The sequence below is a fragment of the Mastigoproctus giganteus genome, chromosome 4 (assembly GCF_048544385.1).
Source record: "Mastigoproctus giganteus isolate SK-2022 chromosome 4, ASM4854438v1, whole genome shotgun sequence".
Lineage (NCBI taxonomy): Eukaryota > Metazoa > Arthropoda > Arachnida > Uropygi > Thelyphonidae > Mastigoproctus > Mastigoproctus giganteus.
Genome location: NC_143578.1, coordinates 228088462 through 228109595, shown reverse-complemented (window position 1 = coordinate 228109595; position 21134 = coordinate 228088462). Strand labels below are relative to the sequence as shown.

Genomic DNA, 21134 nt, shown 5'->3' with positions numbered 1-21134 from the left:
TATGGAGTAAAAAGCTTATGAAGTTTAGATATAGGAATGAAGAGCAGATTCTAAAAATTTATGTTTTTTTATATTATTAAAGATTTCAATGAAGGGGAAACACATTTCACCATAATAATGTAAAAACACACAGAATTCCAGCAAGTGGTATTATTGCAAATGCAATAAGATCGAGTTTACTGCCTATTTATAACAGATTGTACAAATAACAAACCCAGTAAACTGAAAACTGCAAAAATGTTTTTGTTTTATAGTTGTGACCTCCAAAAATGTGGTTTAGAAAAATATCACAGAGGCATTTAAAATTGATTCTTATAATCGAAAATGTGATTCTAATAAATAATGAAAGTGTAGTGCAGTTTACTGATTTTTATTGGTTCTTTGAAAGTTGACTCTATAAAGCAGCTGATTCTAATAACTAGTGATCACTATAACCAGCACTTACTGTGTGTGTGTGTGTGTGTGTGTGTGTGCGCGCGCGTGTGCGCGCATAATATAAATAAAAATAATAGGATATAGCGACAAAACTGAATGTTAAAACTAAAAATTTAAAACCCAGGTAGTAAAATTTTACCACCCCATTAAACTGGATTCACTACATTCAGCTAATTTCACTGACTCCTGTTTGGTCGTACAGTAAGTTGTCAAATCCTGACTTTATTCTTTCATCTTAAGATTACACTTCATTTACTTTATCTTAGCATAATTCTGCAGCTACCTTTATTTCTTTATTTTTGTATTATATTCTCCCCCCCCCACCTTCCTTTTTGGTCTCTGTTGGGTCAGCTATGATGTATACATTTCGTACGTATACATCATAACAGAAACAGAGACCTTGCTTATTGCTGTGGTTCTTTCGATTTTGGTTACCAACCCTTTGAAGACATAGTTAAAATCTTATGACCTTACAGCATTAAGTACCATTTTTATTATTTTTATGTGTTATTTTAATTTTATTTAATATCAGGTAATCTGCTTTTACTTTGTAGGCATTCTCAATTTATTCCATTGAAAATTACACTTGACAGGTCAGCACCCATACCCAATACACTGATCATATACATTTGTCTATATACAGCTAGTTCCCGACTTTACGAGTTAATTCGTAAAGCGAAAACTCATAAAGCGGGAATTTTTTCCCCCCACAGATGCAATGTTAAAATCAGGGATTATGTTCTCAACAATGAAATTAGTTAGTTAACTGATTAGTTTATGCTTAAACAATGATTGATTTATCCAAAAAAATAAAAACAGAGCTTGTAAAATCAAGCAAATTATAATAATAAAGAAATTATTTATGACTTACAAATGTTAAAGAATGTTTATTCTTCATTATCATTGACTAAATGTACACTCATTATTGGCTTGGCACTCGTTGTTGGTTTGTTGGAGGCACAAGAAGTCGTCTTCTTCAGAAATGTGTTAAGGGGCATTTGTTTCCAAGATAGTCTACTCTTTTCTTTATAAATTTCATGATAGCATGCATAAACATTTTTTAAATCTGTAGCAACTTTCCTAGTATGCTCCAAATTTGAATCTTATGACTCAAAAAATCTCAATTGCTTTTTCTATGTGTTGAAAAGCTTTGTCTAGCCCCTTGAGAGTGAAGGAACAAACAGGAGTTTCAGCTGTTAAATCTTCTTCTTCTTCTTCCTCAGATTCTTCACATTTTGCCATTTCAAAGAGGTCTTTATTTCTGAGCTCTCCATTGTATGCTTGAAACAGATCAGTGATATCAGTTGAAGAAACATCAAGTTGCAGTTGGTTAGCAATCTGCTTCTATTTCATTTTGTACGATCTCTGCCGATTCTTGAAATCCTTCAAAATTATCAATAAACTGGGGACACAGTTTATTCCAAATACCCTTAAAGTTCTTCTCTGTAATTTTGTTCCAGATCCGTTGTATTATTTTAATGGCATCAAAAATATGGAATTCTTTCCAAAATTCTTTAACAGTTGGACCTCCCTCCTTATCCGTTGCATTAATTAGTATGTCAAATGTCTCCTGAAGATAATGCGCTTATTCAGACTTATTTGCGTATATTCAGACTTATTCTGCTGTTTGTAAATTATGATCACGATTTTTGACTCAACGAATAGAAACAAATTAAATCTACTTCACTTTCTTCAATCAGATAATGAAGTTATAAAAATGCTTGACAACAATTACCCCTTAATGCAGTCCAACTACAGAATTCAAAGACTTCAAAAAACAAAATAAATAATAACGATGATGATGATACTAAAATGATGGGTTGCCCACTCCCCCACATGCTATCTTTTTTTTAATACTAGAATGAAAACTTAATGGGAATATCACCTGGAGGTAGGCCAGGAATAAGATAAACAGAATATATATCATTAAAAATCCAGATGACCTCAATTCTTTTACCTACCTGCCAGAAAAATTTATTTTCTAGCAAGGTTAACAAAAATTGCAAGAGCAAAAACAAAATTAACCCAAATAAAACCTTAAAACTGGTAGAACAACAGAAAAGATAGAGGTCCAAATCATTGCACAGAGAAATTAAACTAACTTACTGAGAACTTCACTTACGGCATAAAATAAAGAAATCGAAACAGGTTATTAATCATTTAATAGGTTAAAAAATGTAAGAGCAACACATTCAAAAATTCTCAAAATAGGCATTTAAAATAATTTTCTAGAAATGTTTTTATAAAAAGCTTAATTTATTCTCTAAATTTTGTGAATAAATAATAACTAATAAATAAGAATCATCTATATTGTAAGATTTAAAAGCACCTGAGCAGCTGCAAGATTTTCAGCATCTTCTTTTCGACTAGTAGCAGGAAAGAAAACAATGTTGTCTATAGTCTGAATAAGTTCAAGCTGTACAATACATTTTATTTTCAGGGATGAAAGTAACTTCTCTTCAGTATTTTCATTTTCTATAAAGTTTCAAAAATGGTGATTAAAAAATTATCACAATAACAGACTATATTCAGTTATTTCTATTATGTCAAACAGCTGATTTAGTGCTATATGATTCTCATGCAAATCCCTATTTTATTAAAACACTAGGCTTAACCTAAAATATCTTTACCATGATTGAAGTAATCAGGTAATTCCAGTTATAACTATTAATTTTATTAAATTAATAAGTGTGATATGGATGTCTACTGACTGAAGTTTCTGAAAACTGGATATTCAGTCATAGTAGTACAGTAAGCTCAATAAGGCTGTATGTACATACATGTGTAATTTTCAATAATCTCATTTATTTGAATCAAAATTATTTTATCTGTAATGTTCAAATTTCAGAAATTTCCCTCAGAATTAAAACTACATTTTTATTGAGATTTTTTTCCACTGCTTTACTCGGGGCCGGTTCTGGTAGGTGTGCAGTGCATGCATGCACGCAGGCAGCCAAATCCCTAGGGTGGCCGGTAGGGCACTTTGAAGAAAAAATTAAAATGTAATTTAATATTATTTTAATTAGTGGTCGGTGATGAAATAGCAAACATAGCATTGTTAATAAATAATATTGTATTCTCTAAAGACCCGTTCACAATGAAAATTAAACATAAAAATAACGTAACAAATATTACCGTAAAATTAAGAAGTCATACCAACATTCACAATGGGAACATAAACATGACCGTAAACATATTTGGTAACCATGGAAACATAACAAGCCCTTTCATACTTCAAAAAAATGATGTTTGCATGATGACGGATGATACAGTTGTGCAGTTTATGGTTATAAATAACACTGAAGCATACATGTTAGGTGTTTTGCATCAGAAAACTTAGAAGTGCAAGCACAGGCAATGGTGGGGTCATCCTATGAACCAGAGAAGGATTCAACAATGGGACTTCCATAACCTCTATGATTGTCTTGTTTTAAGCCACATGAACAAAAGCATAAAAGCTTGGAGTTTGCAAACTTTTATGTTAACGTCTTATGATTAAGTTTAAGTGTAACCTTAAACTTAATCATAAGACTTAAGATTACACTCAGTCCCCGATTGAGATCCGTGACTGAGCGGGTCACTGCAGCAAAGAAAAGTCATTGTCTTGTTCCTGGAACCATTCCACAGCAATTCAGGCTTTGTGCACCGGTGCATTATCCTGCTGGAAGTAACCATCTGACTGAAGATAAACTGCCTACATGAACAGATGCACTTGGTCAGCAACGATATGATATTCAGATGCGAATCTATAGGTATCAATGGACCCAATGTGTGCCAAGAAAACATTCCCCACACCATAATACTGCCCCCACTACCTTGCACAGTAGTCGTCAGACATGATGGGTCCATGGATTCATGTTGGTTTTGCCAAATTCTGAGTCTCTGTCAACATGATGCACCAGGAACTGCGACTCGTCAAACCAAGCAACTGTTTTTCAATCCTCGATAGTCCAGTGCTGATGTTGTTGTGCCCACAGGAGGCATGCTCTCTTATTTTTCATTGATAACAAAGGTACGCTACATTGCGTACCTTCATTGATAACAAAGGTACGTGATGTAGCCCATTCGCAACAAAGTGCGACTAGTGGTCCGTTGCAATATTTTGTTCTGCACATCAAGGTTGTATTCTGATTTGATGTGTGACATTGTGGCCCGTCTGTTTGCTTGCACAATTCTAGCCATCCTCCTCTGACCTCTCTCATCAACAAGCGATTTTCTTCTGCAGCAATGCTGTTGAGAGGATGTTTCCTGTTCGTTGCACCATTCTCGATACAGCCTTGAAACTGTGGTGGATGAAAAGTTCAGGAGAACTGCTGTTTCAGAGATGCTTTGTCTAGTACGTCTTGCACTTACTACCATGCCACGTTCGAAGTCTGTTAGATCACGGCTTTTCCCCATTCTTGCTACGGTTTGTACGCTTAACTGATACTAGAAAGGTTGTTCTGCTGCATTTATATCCACAACTGTGGTCACTGACTTGCAACGTTGTGGGACAGACATTTGTGCACAGCAGGGATGTACCCAATAAAGTGGCAGTACAGTGTATATGGCACGGTCATGAAAACATACTAGTGGGCTCATGGGTTGAGTTAGGTTATGAATCTACTCGCGATCCGCATTGATAGGGCGGCCAAATATCTCTAGCACGCAGGCGGCTAACAGCCCAAAACCAGCCCTGGCTTTACTTATAAAGAACTGTGGGAAGTAAAAGAAATCACACCTCCCAAACAGTTGATCCATATCAAAGTGCCTACTGTCTTTAGCATGTCTGTCCATCTGTATTAATATAACAACTCAACCCTCAATGGTCAGATTTTCATGATATTTCATATTTAGTTCTTTTAGAAAGATTTGTTGTCAAGCCATCCCAAATATGATTAAAATTGGACAAATAGAAATCAAGCAATTATTATTTCTTTTTTCCATACAATTTATATGGAAAAGGAAATTCATAGTTTAAATGTAGTTTCAATGTAGTATTGTTAGTTTTTTAGACTACCTGTGCTTGTTTCACATGTGTTGTTATGCAAGAGTTGTGAACAGGGAGGCGTTTGTGAAGAGAAATACACTGATGAGCCAAAACATTATGACCAGCAAGTTGTTATGCAAATCGAAGCAACTGCAGGTGAAATACAGCGTGTGCGCTGGTCAGGACACGGTATAAAAAACACCTGATACTGAGCTCCGTTAATCAGTGTTACTCTTGTTCTTCAGATTGGAAAGTCAGCGGACTTAAGAGTTTGACAATGGCCAAATTGTAATAGCCAGATGACTGGGTCAGAGCATATCCAAAATGGCACAGCTGGTGGGATGCTCACGTTCAACAGTTTCTCTTCCACTTTGCTCTCAGTTTTGTGCTGTTTTGGCTGCACGTGGAAGACGAACATCATATTAGGTAGGTGGTCACAATGTTTTGGCTCATCGATGTATACAGAGAAAAAAAAGACACAAAATAAAAAAATAAAATAATAATAATAAAAAAAAAAAAGAGTATATGGGTGAAGAGTAATAAATATTAATAGCTGTAAATAAACTGAATGGCTAAGTTAAGAGAATGCAAAACTATAGTTTTATTAAGTGTTCTATAAAGTAATAAACCTTAATAATTAATTGATAAGAAGATAACTATTTTTACTTTTCACTTTTATTAATAGCAGAAAAAGAAAAAAAAAAAAAAATCAATTAATTTAAGGAAAAAACATGTGCCTGAAATGTAATGCACTGAATATGTAAACTAACTTGTTGTATTAAAGAATTAATAACTGGCAAGAAATTTAATTGCAAAACTATAGTGCCAATTACCTTTGTAAAATATGCCATATTACATTGTCTTTCAGGTTGTTTAACATATTCACTACTAATTAGAATATTGTTTACAAAAAAAAAAAAAATTATGCATTTTCCAATTGTTAATAAATTACTATTTAATTTAAAAAGACTTCAGAAATACCTAGTAGTATTAAAATTTCAGAATTAAAATCATTTATTGAAATTATACATTTTAAAAAATATGCTAATTCACCTTATAATGCAATGATATTCGTAAACCATTTATGGGTGGCTAGTTTATGATATATACAGTCCAGCCATCAAAGAAACTGACTACTCCATCAGAGACCATACCAGGCTATATAAAGTAGGTAGATATTGAGGCACAGCTTCTGTACATGAGTGCAAACACAATTCAGCAAAGAAAGTGGACATATAATATCATGAGTGAAAATATCATGGAAACCAGGCACAATGTCTAGGGTGTACTGAGAATGGTCTAACAGTCAGAAAATGTCCATTCAATGGTAGTTAGCCCTCTGGCCAGAGGCAGACTGTTGGTGTAAGAGGTCAATAGAGGATGAAACAAATCACACATCTATTAAGGCTAAAAATGGGCAAACAACAAAAGAGCACAATAGCATGCAAAGGGTATACCGGGGTGCATTGTGCACTGGCATTAGTAGAGGCATATGATGCAAGAAAGCAAACTTATACATCAGCCAAAAAAAAAAAAAAAAAACCCCTTTCCATTTCACCCATCCAGTCACTCCAAATGTTTGTCTAGTTCAACCTTAAATTTATTTAAGTTATCAACTTCCACAATGACAGATGGAAGTCTGTTCCAGCAATCAACCACCCGCTGGCTAAATGCAAACTTATTGCAAACGCATCTCTATTTTACAACTGTCTTTCCTCAATTTGAATCTATGCCCTCTCGGGTTCTTAATCTGAGCAAGAGGAGGAATCCCATCAGCATTGAGCATGCTCATACCAATCAAGGCTTTATACACCTAAATCAGACCACCTCGCAGGTGCCTAGTCTCCAGATGCTGCAACTCGCAAAACTTAAGCCTCTCCTGGTAAAGGCACCCCTTTGTTCCTTTTGCCAATATTGTTGCCCTTCTCTGTACTCGTTCTAGCAACTCTACATCATTCCTAAAATGAGGCCTCATCACTGCCTTATACAAAGGGATAACACCTCCTTATCATTGCTAGCAAAATATCTACAACAACAACAAATTTCTGATGAAATTTAATTACACATAGGCTGCTAGGGCCATAACGTGTCTTTCTAATGGTTAAGAGGAAATACTAACTTTCCTATAATGATGTGCATTGAGTAGTCCTGTTATTCATTAATAGATAGAGGTGTGTGAGACGAGCATGCCCAATTCTTAGGGTTCCTAGAATTACTTCTTCTCGTCTGCTTTTCTGAAAGCTGGAGAGCTTTGGATGTGGTTTTAATTGGTAAAGTTTGTTCCCTGGATAACCTCTCCAGATTGACTAGCTATTGTAACATGCATTAGCATTAGTAGAGGCATATGATGCAAGAAAGCAAGCTTGTGCAGAATCAGCCAAAAAAAAAAAAAAAAAAACCCGCTCCCATTTCACCCCTCTGTTCGTTCCAAATACCTGTCCAGCTCAGCCTTAAATTTATTTAGACTATCAACTTCCACAACAAAAGATGGAAGTCTGTTCCACCAACCAATTACCCGCTGGCTAAAGGCAAACTTCCACACATCTATTCTACACCTGTCTTTCCTCAATTTGAATTTATGCCCTCTCAGGTGATTATTCTGAGCAAGAGGAAGAATTCCATCAGCATTGAGCATGCTAAAACCATTCAAGGCTTTATACACCTCAATCAGATCACCTTGCAGGTTCCTAGTCTCCAGACACTGTAATTTGCAAAATTTAAGCCTTTCTTCCATTCACTAATCTTGTTGCTCTTCTCTGTACTCGTTCCAGCAGCTCTACATCCTGCTTAAAATGAGGCCTCCAGACCTGTATACAGTATTCACGGTGTGGCCTGACCATTGCCTTATACAAGGGAATAATCATCTCCTTATCCTTGCTAGAAAAACTCCTGTATATCATTGACAAGACACTATGAGCTACTCTTGCAGACCATCTGCACTGCTCAGAAAACTTCATATCTGCCTGCACAATTACTGCCAGGTCCTCTTCGTTCTCTACCACTGTCAGTGTAGTACCACAGAGTTGATACGTCACTCTGGGGTTACTGCTTCCCATATGTAGTACTTTACATTTGTCAATGATAAACGTCCTTTGCCACCTCTCAGCCCATCTGCTCAACTTTTCTAGATCCTTTTGCAGCAGTGTACTGTCATTAGTGTCCTTAACAACCCTGCCAACCTTCGTATCATCTGCAAACTTGGACATTAAGCTTGATATACCATCATCAATATCATTTATAAATGCAGAAAATAACAATGGACCCAATGCTTTACAGATGATTGGTTTGAAATTGGTATATAGAACTTGAAAAGTTTTTAAAATAGAAGTATCTGGTTGTTTGGCGGCAAGATCTACTTTTTCATTTCCTGCTCTCCCAGAATGACCAGAATGATCCACCAAAATGTCACAGTTTGGCTTGACTGATTACATTCAAGTAATTTAGAATGTATTTCTTTTATTACAGGGTGAAAGGAGTTGGTATTACTGCTTATGGCGGAGACAGCACTGAGCAAGTCAGTGTATATGCTGCATAAGCTTGCTTTCTTGCATCAAATGCCTCTACTAATGCTAATGCTATATTTAAGCAGATGAAATTAGAAGTTCAATAATGTTATCCAGAGCTAAGTTTATTGCATAAAGCTCAGCAGTGAAGATATTGCATTCTACTGGTAAGAGGTGGTGAAAGACGGGAAGATTGCTACAGCACCTACTTGGGTCTCAGTTTTTGATCCATCTGTATAGTTTTCATATGCCTTTGAATTAGAAAGAGAGTAAGTTGCATGTCTGTGCAAAATTGGAAGGAGACAGGGTGTTCTTTCCTCACTGTTGAAAATAGTCATCATATATTCCATAGATATTTGTCCAGGGTGGATCTAGTTGTGTCATATCCTGAAATATATTACCAATTTCTATATTTCATGATTGAGCCAGTTCATAAATCTAAGTGAAGCGGGTCGGTTTTCATTAGGTTTACTGCTGTAAAATGACTCACATTTGGTATTGTACAGACATCTCCAACAAGGGTGAGAGGGCAGACTGAGGCTTTTTGCAGCATACATCAGAAGTAATGTTTTTCTGCAAAGATGTAAGGGAGGTTTCATGGGATTTGATGTAAAGGCTTGGCACCTCCATAGCCAGGTGGGCAGGAGCAGCAGTGCGTAGCATGCGCTTCTTGATTAGACCAGGGTTCGAGCCTATGCCTACCAAATACGGAGGATGCGGAAAGGTCAGGGAATGACCACCGCATATCCCCTTAGTTGCTAATGCTCCTAAAAAAAAAAAATAAATAAAATAAAATAAAATAACAAAATGAAAAGGCTCTGAACTGGGAAGGTTCTGAAAGTCCCGAGAATGACTCTCAGAGAACTGTGCTGGATGGTGTTTAGTGGTAGAATAATTTTCCGCGCAGAATCATACATTAGAGAGCCATAGTCCAAGCGAGACCTGATGACAGCCCTATAAAGATGGATGAGTTATGTCGATCAGCCCCATGACACACAATGCAGGATGTTTAATTTTTTCAAGCAGATGGTTTGAAGATAGGCCACGTGGAAGTGCATCCTGTTGCAGGAAGATAGGATCTTTTTTACATCTTGTTGCACGCTGCTGCAACAGGATCTAGAAAAGTTGAGCAGATGGGCTGAGATGTGGCAAATGAAGTTTAACATTGACAAATGTAAAGTACTACATATGGGGAGCAGTAAACCCAGAGTAATGCATCAACTCTGTGGTACTACACTGACAGTGGTAGAGAATGAAAAGGACCTGGGGGTAATTGTGCAGGCAGATATGAAGTTTTCTGAGCAGTGCAGATGGTTTGCAAGAGTAGCTCATGGTGTCTTGTCAATGATATACAGGAATTTTTCAGGCATGGATAAGGAGGTAATTATCCCCTTGTATAAGGCACTGGTCAGGCCACGCCTTGAGTACTGTATACAGGTCTGGAGGCCTCATTTTAAGAAGGATGTATAGCTGTTGGAACGAGTACAGAGAAGGGCAACAAGATTAGTGAATGGAACAAAGGGTTGCTCTTATGAAGAAAGGCTTAAGTTTTGCAAATTAGTGTCTGGAGACTAGGCACCTGCGAGGTGACCTGATTGAGATATATAAAGGATTGAATGGTTTGAGCATGCTCAATGCTGATGGGATTCTTCCTCTTGCTCAGAATAATTGCCTGAGAGGGCATAAATTCAAATTGAGGAAAGACGGTTGTAGGATAGATGTGCGAAAGTTTGCCTTTAGCTAGCAGGTGGTTGATTGCTGGAACAAACTTCCATCTGTCTAAAAATATATATAAATTCATACACCGACCATTGAATAAAATTTAAAATTTAATATGACTACAATCTTTACACAAAAATATTTACAGTAAACTATTGCGGAATGCTAAAAACTGTAATAAAAGATCATTTACAATAAAATTTGCTAAAATATAAAACATTAAAAGTGCTAAAAACCTGAAGCTTTCGGGAGCGTCAGCTCCCTTCTTCAACAGTGATATGACTTCCTGCAACATCTCCTTAAGTAGCAGGCTCACAGTACCTCCACACGTGGTATTTCTCCATGTGGTTCAATCGGCACATGGTCAGAACTGGAAGCGGAAATGTCTCGGGAACGTGGCAAAGAAAATCGTTCATCCGACCTTAATATAATTGTTTCAAAGATAGGATTAATATGTATACCTCTATCTCTATTGATGGTATTCCTACTGGATGAACTAATCCATAAACCCTCGAGCCATTTACACTCCCAGTATCCATGTGCACGATCCAAAATAATAGCGTCCTCCGGGGAGATTTGATGCAAATCTCGCCGGAGGACGTTATTATTTTGGATCGTGCACATGGAGCATCAAATCTGGATCAAATTTGGATCGTGCACATTGATGCAAATCTCCCCGGAGGACGCTATTATTTTGGATCGTGCACATGGAGCATCAAATCTCCCCGGAGGACGCTATTATTTTGGATCGTGCACATGGATACTGGGAGCGTAAATGGCTCGAGGGTTTACGGATTAGTTCATCCAGTAGGAATACATTCAATAGAGATAGAGGTATACGTATTAATCCTATCTTTGAAACAATTATATTAAGGTCGGATGAACGATTTTCTTTGCCACGTTCCCGAGACATTTCTGCTTCCAGTTCTGACCATGTGCTGATTGAACCACGTGGAGAAATACCACGTGTGGAGGTACTGTGAGCCTGCTACTTAAGGAGATGTTGCAGGAAGTCATATCACTGTTGAAGAAGGGAGCTGATGCTCCCGAAAGCTTCAGGTTTTTAGCGCTTTTAATGTTTTATATTTTAGCAAATTTTATTGTAAATGATCTTTTATTACAGTTTTTAGCATTCCGCAATAGTTTATTGTAAATATTTTTGTGTAAAGATTGTAGTCATATTAAATTTTAAATTTTATTCAATGGTCGGTGTATGAATTTATATATATTTTTAGACATGAGTTTTCCCGACCTCAGAGGCCTCTTTCAGGAGATTCCATCTGTCGTTGTAGAAGTTGATAGTTTAAATAGATTCAAGGCAGAACTTGACAAACATTTGGAGGAAGTGGATTGGTGAAATAAGGGGTTTTTTTTTTTTTTTGGCTGATGCTATATAAGCTTGCTTTCTTGCATCATGTGCCTTTGCTAATGCTAAGTGCAGTTTTCTGTCTAGTATCAGGCCAAGAAATCAGGACAGTGTGAGCAAGAGAAAATGGCACATTATTTATCTTTAGCTCTGGATCAGGATGAAGTGACCAAAGTTTGCAGAAATGAATGATAGTGGATTTCTGTTCAGTGAGATGGTTGTTGTTGTTTTGGTTTCTAGGAGCATTAGCAACTAATAAGGCCATATTGCTCTGCAGTGAGATGGTATCCACTGCATAAGGTTCAGGATTAAATTCTGGTTAAAGCAATTTGTAGCTGTCTTTTGACAGTATTCACACTTTGCAATTGACAAGATATGGTGAGGTCGTCAGCATACATGTATATTTCAATAGTTTTTGGAAGAACTTCCAAAATATTGTTGACCCTAATTGCAAATAGGATTGGACTCAATATGGAATCCCGTGGGACAAATTCTTCTTGAATGTGAGATGCTGACAGCATGTTTTTATATTGAACTTGAAATGTGTGTAATTTTAAAAAGTTCTGAATTATTAAAGGGTGGTAGCCTCTCAGCCGCAACTGACGCATATCTTTAATAACACCACAATGTGTCAAATGCTTTATGAATATCCAGGTTGACCATCACTAGATGTTGTCTCCTGATGAAGGCATTACAAATGTTGGATTCAATTTTTACAAGTAAATCTAGGGTGGACCTGTTTTTACGGAAGCCATATTGGTGATTAGAAAGATTTTGGGAATCTAGAATCCAGGTGAGCCTCTTATGCACCATCCTTTCAAAGATTTTGCCCAAACAACTTGTCAATGATACTGTTCTGTAATTCTCAACTAGAGAAGGATCTTTGCCTGGTTTTGGAATAGCACAAATATAGGAATTATGCTATTTTCTGAGAAGATCTGGTTATAAAAGAGTAATATAGTAAAATCTCGTTAATACAAACTCAGTTTATACAAAGTACTCATTTATATGAAGCACATACCATTCCCCTGCGAAAGGATAGGCTTTTCTATGTATATTCGTTTATTACAAAATTCAGTTAATACGTATTACAAAGTTCTTTTTCACCGTGAGAAATAAATATTGTCATTTTGTATGTTTAATACAAATCTTGGCAAAGCGATCCGATTATTGCCCCCAGCCACCTGACTCCCTACTTTCCGAAGGATGGCACTGACTTGTTAGAAATTAGTTTTGTGTAAACAAAAGCAGTTCATGGTAGCTACAATGTCAAGTGCACTCTGAAAAACATCTTTCTGAAGGATGAGTTATTAAATTAGCAAAAGAATAAAAAGTTTTTCTAAGTTTACATGCACTCCCTCGCTCTCCACGGGAATAATGTCAGTTGCAATTGTTACCCCAGTTCAAAGAGTCTTTTGCTGTTGTATGCAGCAATCTATTTTTTGTGCCATTTTATCTGAGCTGATGTCTTTTTTTGGAACTTGTGTCTTTAAATTAATTTAAAATTTGTTTATATTAAATCTTATCTAGCAGTGTTATGGCGACAAAATGTAGATGGACAGAATTAAGCCTGATAATTAAACTAAAAATTATACAAGAGGCTGATAGGATGGAAAGAAGCAAAATGGACATTGCAAAGGAATACAACATCCCTTTACCTACTTTATCTACAATACTCAAAAACCAAAAAAGACTTGAAATGTGTGACACTGGAGAAGCAATGAAAAACAGGAAACGAATTTGTGGTGCAAAACACAAGGAGCTTGAAACAAAACTTTGAGTGGTATCAACAAATGCGTGCATCTAATTTGCCAATATCAGGTTCGATTTTGCAAGAAAAGGCAAATTACCTAGCTCGGCAATATGGGATTAACGACTTCAAACGCAGCAGTGGCTGGCTCCAAAGATTTAAAGACAGGAATAACTTGGTTTCGCGAAATGTTTGCAGTGAGTCTGGATTACTCCTCAAAGAAAATATGAGGCAAAGGATATTTTTAATCTTGACAAGACAGGTCTATTTTATAATTTGCTGCCAAACAAAACATCTGCTGTTTGAGGAGAGTCTTGTCATGGCAGAAAATTAAGTAAAACAAAGGCTCACTTGTTCTGTTATGCTGCAATTCAGATGACAGTACAAAACTACGCCCACTTGTGATTGGTAAGTTTTCCAAGCCAAGATGTTTGTAAGCAGTTAACCAACTTCTCTGTGGTTATGAGGCCAATAGAAGTGCTTGGCTTACGGTCAAAATTTTTCAGCCTTGGTTATCAAATTGGACAGAAAAAAGAAACATTTTGATGATTCTAGACCGTTATACAGCACATTCTGCTGAGACACTTAAGTTGACAAATATACGGCTGTTGTTTTTACTCCCCAATACCACCAGTTTAATGCAACTACTGGATCAAGGCATTATTTATAACCTCAAGAGAGCATATCGAGCCCACCTGATAAGGTACTTGATCCGCAACACAGAAGCCAAATTGGAATGTCTTGGATGCTATCCGTAATCTTGTTATTACTTGGGAAAGTATTACATCAAGTGTAATAATCAACTGCTTCAGAAAGAGTGGCTTTGGAGAGAACACCATCGAAAAACATGGTCCAGCAGACAAATGTGATAGCAACAGTGAGGAATGGAGGAATTTGAAGGAGCATATGGATTTTGTTGGTGAATTTGAAGAGTTTTTTTTTTTTTTTTTTTTTATGAAAACCCCAAACACGAAAGGTATCAAAACCTATAGTACTTAGTACCGTGCATGGGTTGAAGGAGAAGTATGGGGAGAGGGGGATGCCGGAAACTTTGCTCTAGAGACTAAACATGGGTTTCACCACTTCAAGCCTCCAATAAACAAAGTGGTGGTATTTCACCGGTTGATGAAAGTCATCTACCACCTGTAAAAGGTGGATGATGAAGTTGCTACCAGAAGAGCCGCTGGGTTCCAAACAAAGCGATGATGTTTTAGTTACCAGCGACAGAGAAAGTGAAGTGCACACACACTGCCCAAAAAAGATGCCCAAAATACATTGAACATAACAGAGAATGTGTTGGCCTGCAGTAACGTTCATAAAGAAACAACTATTGCATTTAATAATGTCTGTGCTGTAGTTAAAAATGCATATAGGATGAAAACTGTGCAAACAACATTGGATTCTTTCTTTAAATTAGATTAATTTATTAAAAGGTTAATGGTTTGTATGTCTCCCTTTTATATTAAGATTGTAATTCGTTTTACAGTGATACTAAAATATTGTATATATCAAAATACAGTATATACTGTACAATATTTTCATTTCCGTTAATATTGCTTTTCTCTTAGTTTATCTTACAAATAAAATAAAATCTTTAAAAAATATGTTATTCCTATTACTGTATTGTTAGATAAGGCTTTTGTTTTATTTTATTTTATTTTTATTATTTTATTTTTGATATTATTATTATTTATTATTATTCTTAGATAAACAGTATGTACCAAAAGAAACAAAAAAAAAAAAAAAAACGGTAAAATTTCGATACTTTTTGGGGACCTCGTTACTACAAATCTCGTTATCACAAAACGTGAAAATTTAGGTCCCTTGAACTTTGTATTAACGAGATTCCACTGTAGTATGTAGAGAGTGGCTTCACATAGATGTTTCAGCATACTGTAGTGAATGCTGTCTGGTCATGCTGTGCTGTTCGGAGATTTGCTCAAAGATTCTTTGAGCTCAGCTAGAGTAAACGGCTGGTTATATGGAATGAGAATATAGTTGAAAAATTAAATTTATGACATTCTTCATCAGTTTTAATGCATTGAAAGGAGGTCATAAAGGAGGAAGAGGTAGAAATGTTATAGAAAGATTCTGCTAAAGCATTTGCACCGTCAGTAGGAGAGGATAAGTCCTGCCTATTGTATCATCGGAGATTGCAGTAGTAGAATTTTCCCATTGAGAGCTTGTATTTTTTTCCAGATAAGAGTTTTCCAGAGTTACAGTATTTTTGTTAATAGTTGAGGCAAAGTTAATCCAGGAGTTATATTTTGCTTTCTTCCTAATTTGTCTTGCTTTGGCTCTGAGATTTTTGTAAAATAATTAGGTTGGCGGTAGTTGGAAATTTGAAAAACTGGTTCCAGGCACGGTTTTTTCCTCATTTCACTTTGCTTTGGAGCATTCTTCATTCCACTGCTGATTTTGGCATAGGAGCCTGCACTGATCAGATTTTGGAATGGAAATTTCTGCTGCAGATAATACATGGCTGGTAATGTGATCAGTTACGTCATCAATATGTTTTTACTGTACATATAGGTTGTCGAGTATGGCACAAGTTGAATAATTTTTCCAGTCCACTTATGAAATTTATTCCAAGGAGTATGGACTTTAGGATATGACATCACCTGTGTTTGAATTGAACTGATAAGGAAATGGTCACTGCGGAATGAATCACTAAGAACTAACCATTCCATGCTTGGAAAAAGATGCTGAACACATGGATAAGTCTACTGATGTAGTACCTGTAGATAGTTGGATATGAGTTGGAGAACCAGAATTTAACAGAGTCAGGTTATGGTTATCCAGGAATGTTTCAATTAATTGGCCTCTCCTATCCATGGTGGAAGATCCCTACAATGAATAGTGACCATTGACATCACCGAGTAAACAGACTGGAGGTGGCAGTTGTGTGATAAGATTGTCAAGTTCAGTCTGGGAGCAAGGATAATTCAGTGGGATATAAATGGATGCAAGGGTTAACAATATTCCCATTGCTATCTGAATCACTACAACTTCTAAGGAGGTTTGCAGTTGCAGATGTCTTGACGGTATGGTAGTTTTCACAAGAATAGCCACCCCACCAAGAGCAGGAGTGTCAGAATCCCTATCTCGCCTAGTATAATATAATTTTTAACGTAGTATAAGTTTTAATTTTCAGAGAGACTTGTGGTGATAAAAATGTTTCCTGTAAACACACACCTACTGCATTAGCTTGTATGAGTAAACCATTTAGGTCATCTATATTACTGCGTAATCCTCTACAGTTACATTGAAGGAATTTATTCATTGTTTGGATTTATCTGAGGAAGATTGATCTGACTGTTTTTTCTGAGAAGGTCTCTGTCTGCTTAGTTTTGATTTTTCATTTCTGGGAAAGGTTGGGCACTTTGTATCCATGGTACATTAGCATGTAACTCTAGTACTGTGCCGTCATATTTCGTGTTTTCACTTTTTTCTGATTTTCAACAGTAGCTGATTTTGTTGTTTCAGTCAATGTTGATTTAGCATCAGTTGGGATACTGATCGGTGTGTTGCTGGTTTCATTGACTGTAGATTTCTTATTGTATGTTAGCACAGTTTTGGCCCAGGTGACAAAGGAAATATTCGGTTCTATGGAGACATCTGTTTGGGTTGCAGATGAGCAGCCGTTTTTGGTGACTGATGCATATGATCGGCTAGGCATGGTTTTCAGTATTTGCTTTCTTGCTTCAGGCTATGTGATTTTATGCTTCACTTTATACTTCTGGATTTATTTCCCTATTTTCCAAAGGTCACACATTTTAGAAAATGCAGGATGGCTTCCTTTACAATTTGGGCAAGTGGGAGCGGAGCCACACAGTCTCCTTGGAGCCACAAATAGGGCACACAGCATTTCCTTGGCATGCTATCTGAGAAAGGCCATACTTCTGGCACTTAAAACAGCGCTGTGTTTTGGGATTTGGGACGTAAGGTTGAATCTTGCAGTTTAAGTAACCTGTTTTAACAGAAGATGGGAGAATCGGAGTACTGAATGTCAAAATAATGGACCTGGTTGGTAGTGTAGGTTGCCATCTTTTTTTGTCATAATTCTCCATGTTCACTAAGCTCTTGTACTATCTCTTCTTCAGGCACATTTAGTAGGTCCCATTCACTGATAACTACTTTAGAGGTGTTCAGAGTGTTATGGGCTGTTATATCACTGGAATATCATTAAAGGTTGTTAATTTTAACAATTTTTTTGAGTGACTTGCCTTAGAAGCTTCAATTAGGTCTCCAGATTGGAGACGTTTAATCATTTTAGGAAAACCAACAACTGACTCTAAACATTTCTGTATTAGAAAAGGCGGCAGCTTACGGACAGATTGTGTGGATAGCGAATGCATTATGAGAAACACTGGCACATCTGTAGTTTGTATTTTTGTCCATAGTCTCTTCGGATGATTCGAGTCGTGCTCTGAGTCAGTGTTAACAGGTTTGGAGCCTGTGGGCTCTAGTGGTGGATATCCATTGCTGCTCTTTTTAGCCCCGAAAGAGGGAATTCCTCCTCCCAGGTTACTGGCCCAGCCATGTAGAGGCAGGAGCGGTGCCAACCAGTGACCAAGCGATCAGCAGAAGAGGAGATCAATACATTGCTAGCAATAGCAGTACCATTGCTAGCAATGAAGCAGTGATGTTGCTCAGCAAGGGAAGGAGTAAGGTTGCGAGTGGTCAGCAGTAACATTGTGAGAGGTGGAGGGTTTACAAAAGCCTTAGTCCTCATCCAAAGAATAACGCTAGAAAATCGCACTAGAAAGATCGCTTGGCACTCGGGGCCTTAGTCTGTGAATCTTCCTCCCCAAGTTAGGAGTTTTCTGACCCACCTAACACTGCCTCTATAGCATCAGCAAATATTCTTGCACCCTTTCTATTTAAGTGTATCCCTCTCTGTAGAAGCAGTCTCTCCTGCTAGCAAGCACAGACCATGCTGAAAAAAATTCTACCGCATGGGCCTTGCACAATCTCTCCAGTATGTGTATTTTCATGTATTTGTGAAAATAAGATTTATTATGTGTAAGGAGGCTGTATCCTATATTCGAACGCCTCCTATGACTTGCTAGCATTTCACGACAATATAATACAGTAATTAAAGATCAACTCACTACATTTTTTTCTCCAACAGACTCTGTTGGAAAAAAAAAGAAAACTTTTCAAAAGGATATTGAAGGTTTCTCAATATTTTAAACATGGATAGATGAAACCTCTTTCACATTGGCTAACCCTTCAGGTTGGCAGATAAAGTATCTTCCAGGTATCCTTGATTGGTGTAAATGGCTAATAATGGTATGAATACAGCTGCTAAATAAAATGGGAGGGGGAAGGAACTGATGTCAGAAGCTGATGAGAAGTTAGATTAGGACTGCCCTCTAAGATGTTATGATGGAAAGTCATTCAAGTTATAATTTCGATGTTACCATTTTTTTTTTTTTTTTTTTTTTAAGGCACAATGAAGGAGACTGGCATATTTGGATATGGTGTCCTTCAGATATTTTCTCTTACAGATGTTTCCTATAGAGACTGGCATGTTGAAGAAACTGATCATGTCCCCTTCAACTATATTTATTTTGTCAAAATGAGCATGCTTTTGTTGTTCTATTCATTTGCTTACTGTTTCTGATGTGTAGGAAAAATTCAACTGCTGAAGGTGCTGCTGATAACCATATGGATGAGGTGGGTATTATACTCGTTTGCTCAGTGGGTAGATTTGTTATTATACAGCTTCACATTGAAGATTATGTTTACTGAAGGTGTTGACTGCTCTTAAGAGCAGCAGAGATCCATGAACACCTGCCATATCCAGATTCTTCAGGAGGAGCAGTATAATATCAAATCTATTTAATATTATCACATGCATTTCATCAACATTTAATTTCACTGTCAAGAAATTACATAGTCAAACAAGGTGCCACTCACTACATCAATATTCTATTCCTCTACACAACAGGACAGCCATTTACCCAAGAACAGAAACAACCAAACCTACACAAACACAGATGTAGCAACACCTTGCTTCTGGTTCTTTCCAACTTTATGATGAGACACCCATTTACAAGATCATGTGCTCCAGCTAGAAAACTGGAAGATGTCGGCCAGATGAACAGTAAAGTGAAGAAGAGACCAGAAGAACATCAATCTTAATATATCTTAATACTGTGTTCAAGTATGGAGACCGCACCTAAAGAAAGACATCGAGCTTCTTGAAAGGGTGCAAAGAAGGGTAACTCGCCTGGTGAGATCGGCAAAAGGGCGTCCTTATGAAGAAAGACTTCGAATATGTGGGTTGCCGAGTTTGGAAACTAGACACCTTAGAGGAGATTTGATTGAGGTGTTTAAGGCTCTGAGAGGCATCAGTAAAATGAATGAGGACAAAATTTTCAAGATAATAAATGATGCTAGTACTAGGGGACATAAATTCAAGTTACGGGGGGAAATGTTTAGATTGGACTGCAGGAAGTTTTATTTTAGCCAGCGAGTTATAAATTACTGGAATAAGTTGCCTTCATGGGTGGTAGAGGCCGACAGTTTGGGGAAATTCAAAGGTCATCTGGATAGTACTTTCGGGTAAGGGAAGCGCATAGGATGATAGGATTAATTTCCTTTTTATTTATTTCATTTTATTATTTTTATTTATTTATTAATTATTATTATTTATTTAATTTTTGTTTTTATCATTGTTTTGTTCGGATTTTTTTTTTTTTTTTTGGCTGGTGCAGCATAAGCCATAGGCTTTCTTGCACCATACGGCCGTTACTAATACTAATACTAATACTAATATCCACCTTGAGTATGCAAATAAAGTGGCTGCTGCTTACTGTGATTACTTCAGGAACTCAGCTAAAGTGATAATAATAACCAAAGTTGTTGATGCAGAGCAGAAATGTGTAGATAAAAAGGTGGAAGTGGACAGAAAGAAAACATTAAAATCCAGCAATACAAAATACCTTAATTTGAACTCTTCACTTCAAGAAAGTCATCAATAAAAATGAAACTGTCATAATGATTCTGGAAATTCACCATTAAAAACAAATAAAGAAAATATTAAAATCAAGAATTAGAAATGGGTTGATGCTCTACTATAAAACAGTCAGACTGGTAGGAGAACAGATACGATACTTTCTTTCACAGAGTAATGACACTCAACAACCATACATACAAAGCAAAATCTTTAATTAGCCACACAAGTCAGAGTACATGAATGAGTCGGGATGTTAAGTAATCATTTTCTATTGCTCGTGTATAGGACAAAAAAGTGATAACATAAACCGAAGCTGATTTCTGATCAGAAATTCATAAAAGTGATAACGTTGTCCATGATCACAATAAGCAGCATGCACTGTATATATAGGCGCCTCCGTAGCCAGGTCGGAAGGAGCAGCAGTG

General features: G+C 36.8%; 1 protein-coding gene across 2 annotated transcripts in view; it reads right to left on the bottom strand.

Annotated features, from left to right (window-relative positions):
- Positions 1–21134, bottom strand: part of Sec71 (ADP ribosylation factor guanine nucleotide exchange factor Sec71) — a 508300-nt gene that overhangs the window by 60923 nt on the left and 426243 nt on the right. For both annotated transcript variants that reach the window (XM_090371201.1, XM_090371202.1), the window contains one exon: positions 2765–2910. In XM_090371201.1, coding sequence (XP_090227327.1) covers positions 2765–2910 — 146 coding nt within the window. The remainder of the gene's footprint in view (positions 1–2764; positions 2911–21134) is intronic.